Source organism: Vulpes vulpes, chromosome 7 (genome assembly GCF_048418805.1).
Source record: "Vulpes vulpes isolate BD-2025 chromosome 7, VulVul3, whole genome shotgun sequence".
Taxonomy (NCBI): Eukaryota; Metazoa; Chordata; class Mammalia; order Carnivora; family Canidae; genus Vulpes; species Vulpes vulpes.
The window spans coordinates 96,112,508-96,124,009 of record NC_132786.1 but is presented as its reverse complement, the minus strand read 5'-3'; the positions used below and the strand labels follow the sequence as shown (position 1 = coordinate 96,124,009).

The window sequence follows — 11,502 nt, the reverse complement described above, 5'->3', positions numbered from 1 at the left end:
TGGGCAGCAGAGTCAAAGGAAGCAATGAACAAAATGCTCAGTAAATACAGGTAGAATATGTATTATGCAGCACCTGAAAAACCTGGCAAAAATTATTTTGAATGTGCTAAACAATGATTTGTCAGAAATGGCTTTTTTCATGCAAAATCATGCTACAAATGTTCATGATTGTGACATATTTTTAAGATGAAAATTGATAGTAGTTACTTTAATGCAGAGAGAGCTATGCTCATTATTCTCCACACAGAACCCCTGGCAATAATTTACCTAGCAGAGCAGCAGTTCACACAGATCAAAGCTGCATTATTTAAGTGTGTCCAGGGGGCAGATTTTAGCTCCGTATGCCTTATACTTTAAAGGAAAAAAAAATATTGGTTTTCTTCTTGAGAAACTAAAAATGTTTAATAGGTAGCTTCATGCAAGTCCCACAAAACTCACATGAATTCCTCCTATTATCTGGGACAAAACCACTCCCTACCCTAAGTACTCTAAAATCTGAGGGGGAGTACAGAACAACTGTGGGAATGTAAATCTCCTTAAATGAACAGCAGTGTATTTTCATTTAAATTAAACCCGAATGTGAACTAGATTCAGGAAAGGAAATGGCAGAGAGGGAGATAGTCTGGAGTTGCTATATAGAATGTGCCTGGCTGCTTTAGCTCCCAGACAACTGATGAAGCGCAACTCTGAAATTTCAGGCAATTTGTATACCAAGCTCCTCCTTTTCTGTAGTCTTCTCTTCCATTGGTAAAATTCTTTTTGCAGGGTCATGTAGGGATCCCACCCCTTCTCTGTGTTTTCACTCTGAAGCTCTATACAACTTTACACCTGAATGAACGCCAAACCTCCCTGGATATATAAAGGGAAGCTTGAGGAGGAATTTCACAGTTACAGTGCAGAAGCAGAAGGAAAGGAATTAACCAGCTCTCCAGCCAAGCAAATCCTCTCTTCACCATGCTTCCTCCTGCCATTCATTTCTATCTCATTCCCCTTGCATGCATCCTAATGAAAAGCTGTTTGGCTTTTAAAAATGATGCCACAGAAATCCTTTATTCACATGTGGTTAAACCTGTTCCAGCACACCCCAGCAGCAACAGCACGATGAATCAAGCCAGAAATGGAGGCAGGCATTTCAGTAACACTGGACTGGATCGGAACAGTAAGTGTGTTTTACTTGCCTGGATTTTGTTTTTTTTCTTTTTTGGTAGCATTAGCTCACATTCCTATAGAATTGTTTCACTGCTAACTAACCTGAACCATGTATATTTTGCTGAACAATCTGGGAGTAATCTGCTGCATGTGTAGATTGGCATTCTTCCCTACAAAGTTAATGTAACTAAAACAGTGATTTGATAATGCAAGCATGGACGTAAGTTCTATCAAACACCCCAGAAAGAAAATGTTTCTAGGAATTAAACTGTTGCTTTTTAAAAATCGTGCAAAATGAGAATTTTTAAAAAAGTGTTGTTCTAAATAGTTTAAATTCAGGTTGTTGTCTGTATTTCAGGGCATGTACAATTGTGGTAAAGTGTATAAACATAACTAACCAAAGTACATATAGAAAATCACAAGCTTTCTGAGGGAAAAAATGGCTCACACAGATTTCTAAAATATGTCTAGTGAAATAGTTGAGAGTTTTGATGATGATCGATGTACAAGAGAGATATAACTAAAAATACTGGAGAATCATATTTTTCTGAGATAATTGCTTATTGACCAGATTGAAATTTGGGTAACTGTATATTTCTGTGAAAGACTGGGGAAACTTTTATAACGTTAGAGACTTAATAACAATACAATAATATTTTGTACAGGGAGTATTTGTTTTCTTTTCTGTTTGCTCAACTGACACACTAATGGACCACTAGTTAGAAGGATTCAAATTTCTTCTCCTAACTTTTGCTTCACTTCCTTTCTTCAAGAAAAGTTCGCATGCTAACAATCAGGTTTTGAGAGAGACACAGAAACAGTGGACAGGAAATCTCACACACATCTTTTGCTCTACCTCAACTCCATTCAACTGCTAAAAGTAGCTTTGACCCTTAAAAAGTCACATCAAATATGACTATTAATGTCTTTCTAAGAAAACCAAGGTGTTTTCACTTTCATGGAGATAGTTGCTTTTATGTACACAGGAAGTATCTGATTATTGTTAGATTACTGAGCGATGTGGTGGGTATTCATTGTCAGTGAGCTGTCACTGCAAAAATGCCGAATCTCCACGTATATGGGAACAAAAAGCTAGGCAGTCAAAATCATCTCTGGGTGTTTCCAGGTGCATTCCTCGGGCAGATGCAGGAAGGTGAGCTGGGATCAGAGTCAGAGAAGCAGAGCATATTGATCAGCCACCTAGTTTACTCTTTCATTTTACTCCTGCACTATATACGGATGTATGTGTACCTACAAAAATTGTTTTACAACTACTACATCCCTTTAGGCTATACCTCTCACCTCGGGAGTACTGAGACAGAGAGAAAGTACAACTCCTAATTCAGTATTTACCTCAAATTAGCTTTTGGTGTTATTCCACTTCAGTGCAAGCCTACTTCAGTGTTCCTTATGATTTTTATCTTTTGAATTTCAGCAGTCTGTACTTATAAACATTTCTTCCCCTGGTTAACAAGCTTTGATTTCTTTTCAAGTTTGTTATAGGCAATTCTCCTCGAGTTTAGATAACAAAGCAATGGAAAAGAAAACTCAAATATTTCAAGATTAATTTTTGCTTAAATTACATAAGGCATGTAACAAGAAACAGCCAATTAGAGAACATACTTACCAAATTCAAATAACTAAACAAAAAGTTTGCCATGACCAATGTTCAGGAAACGAACACCATGGTTCCTTCTGCAGTTGTAAATCAGACATGTTAGGCATTTTTCTGCCATTAAATTCATGGAAATGTAGCCAAGTTGTTATGGCAACCATACGTTCCTGATTTGGGGGCTTTTATATTCTTCAAATTTTGAGTTGTAGTGACATTTTGCATTTCAAACATTTTAATATTTGTTTTTAAAAGATAGCTTGGGAATTTATGTTTAAAATGTAGTTATTAAGTTTGATATGCAAAATGTCAGACTTTGTACACATATGTATGTATGACTCTCTGCAGCTGAATTTTTAATTGAAACAAAATATCACAGAGAGCATATGCATCGTACACAATATTTAAATACTTTCCACATTTTCCCAGTAGATTTTTTTTAAAAACCTAATTAAAAGCACTTGCAGATACTAACTGACATGACCTGTACGAAAAAGAACATTAAAGTATACTCTTGTTTAGCTTACTGAAGAATGAATATTTTACACAAATGTAACAGCTTCTTAATCCTTACTGGGGAGAAAGTCTAAAAAAATGGGATTTTCAAATACTTTAGGAAGTACTTAGCTAATGTTACCCATGAAAACAAAAACCAGGCCTAGTTTATTTTGTTTCAAAAACTGTATAACCATATAAACTGGTGATTTTTATAAAAGTATCTCTATAACCATCCCGGCAGATTTTTGCATTGTGAAAATAAAATAGGTGTTCACTTTCTGTTTACCAGTTGGCTATCATTTGGATACAATTTTTGTCACTGCAAATTACTTTTTTTTTTTTTTTGAACATTCATTTGCTTCTTGTCTTTAATGAACATTGTCTTCTGTTTCCTGCAGCTCGAGTTCAAGTGGGTTGCCGGGAACTGCGTTCCACCAAGTACATCTCTGATGGCCAGTGCACCAGCATCAGCCCTCTGAAAGAGCTGGTGTGTGCTGGCGAGTGCTTGCCCCTGCCGGTGCTCCCCAACTGGATTGGAGGAGGCTATGGAACAAAGTACTGGAGCCGGAGGAGCTCCCAGGAATGGAGGTGTGTCAATGACAAAACACGTACCCAGAGAATCCAGCTGCAGTGCCAAGACGGCAGCACGCGCACCTACAAAATCACAGTGGTCACCGCCTGCAAGTGCAAGAGGTACACTCGCCAGCACAACGAGTCCAGTCATAACTTTGAGAGCATGTCGCCTGCCAAGCCAGCCCAGCATCCCAGAGAGCGGAAAAGAGCCAGCAAATCCAGCAAGCACAGCCTGAGTTAGGACCCAGACTCTCAAAACCAGACTGACTAGTAACCATCTGCTTTACAGATTTGATTGCTTGGAAGACTCGAGCCTGCCATTGCTATTTTGTTACTTGAAAATATATGCTTTCTGCTTTGATCAAACCCACCAAGCTGTCCTAAGTATCAGGACCTTCTCTGGGAAAGCTTTTCCTTTTCAAGGTTTTCAAGATGTATGCATATCCATGAGTGCAATTTGCATTTAAATTCCATGCAACCTATACTTTTAATTCCCCACGGTTCTCCAAAGACTGGTGATACTATATACATCACTGAATCCTTACTTTTTAAAACAAGAAAGGGCTTCTTGGTTACCCTCCACTCCCCAGCCCATCCCCTACTCCCATCTCCAACAGAACTCTTCAAAATTAAAAAGTCAAAAAAAAAAAAAAATAGTTGCCATGAATCTTCACAGTAACACTTCAGAAAGGTGCTTTACTTTATTTTATTTGTAATCTTCATGGGAACAGTTCAGCAGCCATGAGTGTTTTCCTTTGAGAGGGCAAGATATTGTGACATTTCACTTCAAAAATAAGCCCTGTAGCTTTTTACAGTCTCATAGTATGAAATTATACCCTGCATGCTGACCCTTGCTTAGAATGGAATGCCAGAAATGCATGGCAGCAACTAATAAGTAAAACTGATGAACTATTTATTTGTCAATGTTATTATTTAATGAGCTTTCACATGTGATTTTTTTCAAACTGTTAATTTTTTTACATTTTGAAGCTTTTCCATGTATCTAAATATTTTCCTGTATAATTTGTGGTTGATCTAGAAATATGAGAATACATGTTGTAGATATGTAAAATAAATATTTTAGTCTCCTTATTGCATATATGTTTCATCATGAACTTTATAGTATGGATCTTTTAAAATCAATAAGATGCTTTGTAAAGCTGAAATATGTAATACTTTCATCTGTGCAATCAGAAGGTGATTTAACCTTCAAATCCATCAGTTTCTTTTAACGAAAATAAACACTGCTAAAAGCTATTGTCCTTGCCTTTAACATGTATGGAAAAGGTACGTGTTTACAAAAATTAGAATGTATGGTGCAGGCTAATTGATTTTTCTTAATGAGGCACATTTAAGTTTTGACAGAAAGTTCTGCAGTAAGAGAGGAGAGAGAGGAAGAGGACCATCTTTTCAGTAAAGGGATGATTTTAAAAGATAGGTGGCGGGGATCTCTGGGTGGCTCAGCGGTTTGGCGCCTGCCTTTGGCACAGGGCGCTATCCTGGAGTCCCGGGATCGAGTCCCCCCCGTCGGGGTCCGGCGTGGAGCCTGCTTCTCCCTCTGCCTGTGTCTCTGCCTCTCTCTCTTTCTCTCTCTCTATGTCTATCATGAATAAATAAATAAATCTTAAAAAAAAAAGTTAGGTGGCCACCCAGCAGTGAGTTGGACTATCATATTTATATACACCCAGATGCCAAGTCCACTGCCCCTTACAATCATCTAGAGGAGATAGTATAAGACCTAATGTCCAAATTACATCAGAATTTCTGATGATGACAGAAATCAGGTATCGGCAGTTTTTAAGGTTTTCTGGGTGATTCCAACATACAGCTATATTTGAGAAAGGAATTGTGAAAAAGTCACTACCTTATGTTGGGGGAATTTTGAATACTATTGCATGGCCCCTAAAACAACAAATAAAACAAAATAAAAACAACAAAAAACAAAAATAATTTTTCAGTGTTTTCAAGTCTGACATGTTATAATATTAAGCAACATAATCACAGTCTTGAACCAAACAATGCAGTTATATAACTGATGGCCAATTCAATCAAATGATTGATCCCATAATTCCAAATGAGAACCAAAGGGGCTTGGTTATGTACTGATCAGATCTGGATTTTCCCTTTTGGGTTCTGAGCATGAAGGGGTCCTTAGTACTCTTCTGTAGCAGAGTGTCCTCTTTGCAATTGCAAGTTTAAAAGTCACAAGTATTGTACACATGGCACAGTAAGTTAAATAAGGACATTAGTATTGTCCCTTTCCTATGACAAGTAGGATAATCTCAACACATATAAAGACAAAAAAAAAAACACCTCTAGATCTTATAATAATGCTATTGTACTATTAGATAAAGTAACACTTCCTAGTCTACTATTGACTTATCTTCCAGTTTTACTAACTAGATCTTAAACTATTTCATATTATATCATCACATCAATATTTGAGACATTCATAATAATTATATCATAGGTGAATATACCAAAAATATATTGTTTCATTTGTCTATTTCAGTTGCTTATCATTGCTCAATATGAGATATTGACACATTGGCTATTTCTTCCATCTCAACTAGATAGCACCTTTATTAGATGGCCTTAGAGTTAATCTTAAAAATTAGTGTGTTCCAAGATCTGAGGCATAAAAAGGACTTGACCTGACAATAGCTTTTCACAATCAAGAAGACTATGTTGTTGCCTTTTAATAAGAAAACATTGAAACAAAAGTTATGGTGAAAATAAAATGCTAAAATCATCACTGATTTGATTGCTAATCATGAATTAGTAAATGAATGTACCAAAAAAAATAAAATGAAAAAAAAGATTATATGTAAGTCTTCCCTAGTATCTGCTAAATCAAGAATTGGATCTATTTCTCATGGTCACATTCAATTAATTGATCTGTCTCTGGCCTTGTTACATTGATGATGCATTCATTGCATGGTATTTGACATCAAATGACAGGAAAAGGTCAGCAATCAATAAGGGCCTAGAATACAATCAGGCTTCCAGAGAAGTACAAATTAAAAGCCAACAGAAAGAGTAGCTTTACAGTTATTATTTTAAAATGCTAAAAGACACTTGCATCTGAATTGCTGATTATATTTCAGGGTGGTTTTTTCTTTTTCTCCAGTTAACTCACATATTCCCATCTGATTAAACTCTGCATAATTGTCTTCACACCTTAGTAGCTATCATTTCAAATGGTGAATTGTGATAATTTTAGAGTCTGACCTCTAGTTCACATTCATAATATCTATCCATAAAGGATTTGTTTATCAAATTTATTTTTGTCACTATGAATAAAGGACTTTTTCTTTTCTTTTTTTAAGATTTTCTTTATTTATTCATGAGAGACACAGAAAGAGACAGGCAGAGACTTAGGCAGAGGGAGAAGCAGGCTCCATGCAGGGAGCCCAATGTGAAACTCTATCCCAGAACTCCAGGATCACACCCTGGGCCGAAGGCAGATGCTCAACTGCTGAGCCACCCAGGCGTCCCATAAAGGACTTTTTCAAGAGGCTCAATACATAGAAGGTCAGTATTAATATTGATATTTATACATACATTAGATATATAGATAGATAAGTATATCAATAACAAGAATGAAAGAAAAATTACTAGCACATATAAAAATAAATAATACATATAGTTTGTGAGACCCAAGTTAAACATGGACATACACAGAGCCTTTGGAAATAACTAGTTGCATAAAGAATAATATTTTAACCAAAAATCATTTGTATTTATTCATGTTAGTTACAAATAACTGCTCCTTAGCCATGTTTATTTTACTGTGTATTTTTTGAAAAGCATGAAAATAAAGACTGACTCTTAATCTACTCCAGCTCAGTATCATATTAGTAAGGTTTTACTAGGAGATCTTGCTGTATCATTGACTCTATCTGCTACTAGAATTGTTATATTTTAATTATGTAACCTGATATGTCCATTTAGTGTGATATTTATTTTTAACATATTTTTATTGGATATAGAAATCTGGGTTCATCAATTCCCACCCCCCCAGAACTTTATTTATTTATTAGCGTCTATACCCAGCATGGGACCTGATGCAGGGGGCTTGAGCTCACACCTATAAGGTGGAGACCTGAACTGAGATCAGGGGTTTTCACTTAACTGAGTGAGCCACCCGGGCATCCCAATATTTACTTTAATAGGTACTGAATAGAAATGGTTATACTAGGCAGTGATGGTGGAAAGAATAGTACTTAGTCAAAGTAAAACCAGGAAGCTTCCAAACAGCTGAATAAAATTAAAGTCCTTGACCATTTAAATTTAATACGTGAAATATCCTTTTTTTGCAATCCCCATGAAATTCAGGTATCAAAATCAAATTCATTATAGTTGGAATTAAAGCATTTGGATTTGATGTAACTCTTGAAAATGTGTTTTAGCACTGAAGTGGCAACTCACTGCATATCTTAAATTCAGCAGTTGTATGCTTCCTCTAGTCATACAGTTCTAATAAAAACCGAAATGCATGGAAACTCTTTGATAAAATTCTGTAGACACCCAGAAGGAATTTAGTGGGAAAATGATTTAGGACCCTTAGTGGTAGAGTGCATTCTCTTGTTAGAATGTTTCCTTCCCTCAAGGGCAGACAGAGGTGACTTCCATCTTGTTCTTATTGGAACTTATTAAAATACAGCTCTGTGTTGAATTAAATGAGTATAGGTTTGTGAACTAAATAGATATTTGGCCACTATTGTTACAACGCGGAGAGACCTTCTAGAATAGATATCCCAAAAGATGTTCTCCTTGTCAGTGTCATTTTCAATTCCATTGGTTTATCTAGTAATCTTGACTCTAGCTAATGATGCATTTGGTACCCTAGCCTGCATATTTCGCAAATTGTCTAGAGGGGCCACAGGGTAGCAACTACTACAGAAATCCCAAAGGGAAGATGTTTTAGCTTCCAGGTTCAAGAACTGATTAAAATGAATGCCAAACTGACTGCATAATTATTTCCAGTGCAAATTAGACTGAGTGATAGTTTATCATCTGCATTGGCAGACCTGCTGAAGGATTTATTTTCCCTTACAAATAGAGAATGAAACAGTTTGGGAGATTTATGAAGGAAACTAAATGTTTTCCTTTGAATTTTACAAACTGCACACTAAGGATTACCTTGTATTATTGATTTCATTTTTTAGCTATGGGATTAGGCCTTTGAATCTGAGACAGTGTGTCTAAATTGAATGACACTTTTAGTGATACCAATATACTTAGCCAAAGTTCATTATTACTAAAACTTGTCAAGGATTTGATAGGCTTAAAGACGTTTTTCTATTAAAATGTAAATATCACTTTTTTCAGTAGGAATAAATGAGTTTTTTGGAGAATTTGTTATTAAATTCATATAAATCTAAAAATCTTTTACATTACTATCTTGGTGAATTTTCCCACAAAGATCATTTGAGTCCTTATATTCATTGAGGTATTAACCTAAATTTGGCACTGAAATACAGACTAAATCACAGAACCTAAGAGTCTAGTAACCAGGACTTTTTACTAATCTATTGCAATATTTTATTAGCACTATATATTGATATGTTTGACCCTTGAACAACATGAGTTGGAACTGTGCAGGTCCTATAATACATGGATTTTTTATGGTATAGTATTGTAGATGCATTTTCTTTTATGATTTTCTCAAGCTTGCTTTACTGTAAAAATACAGTATATAATATACATATATACATATATATATACAATGTGTGTTAACTACTTATTTATCAGTAAGGTTTCTAGTCAACAGTAGAATATTAGTAGTTGAGTTTTGGGGGAGTCAAAGTTATACATAAATTTTTGACTGCAAGAGGTTGATACCCCTAACCCCCATGTTGTTCAAGAGTCAACTGTGGCTGACAATTTTTACTAACTGGAGCTTTCTATATATATTTTTTTGCTTTGTTTGCTCTTTTACTTCTCATTTGTGTGTTTTTTTTAATTCTTCAAATTTAGAGAGTTTAAAAAAAAACTTGTTTCTTGCTATATATTTCCTTATTGTTTTTTTTAATTCTTCAAATTTAGAGAGTTTAAAAAAAAACCTCTTTCTTGCTATATATTTCCTTATTGTAAAGATAAAAACTGCCAGATGCATTTAATAATCTAATGAAAGTTTGCCATTTTGCCTGTTTGATACTATCCTTCCTAAGAATTTATTAATTTTGTCCACTTTGTGTACTAATTAAGAAGAGTTTTACATTGAATCTGTGACTTAGTTTGGCATTTAAAAAAGTAATAAACAATAAAGTTTTCAATATAACTTATTTACAATTTTTTATGTGGTCATATTACACAAGCAGCCCAAGACATGTGAACTTGTTTTCTTAAATTCCAGTTAGTTAACATACAGTGTAATATTGATTTCATGTATACAATATAGTGATTTGATACTTCCATACAACCAACACCAGGTGCTCATCACAAGTGAATACCTTAACCCCCATCACCTGTTTAACCCTTCCCTTCAGCCACCTCTATTCTAGTAACCATCAGTTTGTTCTCCATAGTGAAGTGTCTGTTTCTTGGTTTGCCTCTCTTTCTCTTTGTTCTTATTTGTTTTATTTCATAAATTCCACATATAAGTGAAATCATATGGTATTTGCCTTTCGCTGATGGGTGTATTTTGCTTAGCATAATACTCTCCAGCTCTAACCATGTCATTGCAAATGGCAAAATTTCATTCTTCTTTATGGCTGAGTAATATTCAGTGTGTGTGTGTATGTGTGTGTGTACTATATCTTCTTTATCTCTTCATCAGTTGATGGACACTTGGGCCATTTCCATAATTTGGCTATTATAGATAATGCTGCTATAAACATTGGGATGCATATGTCCCTTTGAATTAGTATTTTTGTATTCTTTGGGTAAATACCTGGTAGTGCAATTGCTGGATCATAGAGTAGTTCTATTTTTAACTTTTTGAAGAAACTCCATACTGTTTTCCAGAATAGCTGCACTAGTGTGCAATCCCACCAACAGTGCAAGAGGGTTCCCCTTTCTCGATATCCTCGCCAACCCCTGTTGTTTCTTGTATTGTTGATTTTAGCCATTCTGGCAGGTGTGAGGTAATATTTCATTGTAGTTTTGATTTCTATTTCCCTGATGATGAGTGATGCTGAACCTCTTTTCATGTGTCTCTTGGTCATCTGTAGTCTTCTTTGGAAAAATATCTATTCATGTATTTTGCCCATTTTAAAATTGGACTATTCATTGTTTGAGTGTTGAGTTTTACAAGTTCTTTATGTATTCTGGACACTAACCCTTTATCAGATATATCATTTGCAAATATCTTTTCCCAACCCATAGGTTGACTTTTAGTTTTCCTGATTGTTTCCATCACTGTGCAGAACATTTTTATTTTGATGATGTCCCAATAGTTTATTTTCGCTTTTGTTTCCCTTGCCTCAGGCAACATATCTAGAAAGAAGTTGCTGCGGTCGATGTCAAAGAGGTTACTGCTGGCATTCTCTTCCAGGACTTTGATGGCTTCCCATCTCACATTTAGGCCTTTCATCCATTTTGAATTTATATTTGTATATGATGTAAGAAGATCCAGTTTCAGTTTCATTCTTTTACATGTAGCTGTCCAGTTTTCCTAACACCATTCATTAAAGAGATGGTCTGTTTCCATCCAAATGAATATT

At 35.3% G+C, this 11,502-nt stretch overlaps 1 protein-coding gene across 1 annotated transcript; it reads left to right on the top strand.

Moving 5' to 3' along the window:
* The first annotated feature begins 685 nt into the window (after positions 1 to 685).
* Positions 686 to 5,089, top strand: SOSTDC1 (sclerostin domain containing 1). Its single transcript, XM_025993347.2, has 2 exons — positions 686 to 1,159; positions 3,658 to 5,089. The coding sequence occupies exons 1-2, from the start codon at positions 955 to 957 to the stop codon at positions 4,071 to 4,073; spliced, it is 621 nt and encodes a 206-aa protein (XP_025849132.1). The 5' UTR covers positions 686 to 954; the 3' UTR covers positions 4,074 to 5,089.
* Positions 5,090 to 11,502: the final 6,413 nt, after the last annotated feature.

Excerpts from the sequence above, each read along its gene's own strand:
- SOSTDC1 (XM_025993347.2), top strand. The coding sequence starts at position 955 with ATGCTTCCTCCTGCCATTCATTTCTATCTCATTCCCCTTGCATGCATC. Across the intron at positions 1,160-3,657 it reads CACTGGACTGGATCGGAACA|CTCGAGTTCAAGTGGGTTGC; the intron begins GTAAGTGTGTTT and ends TGTTTCCTGCAG.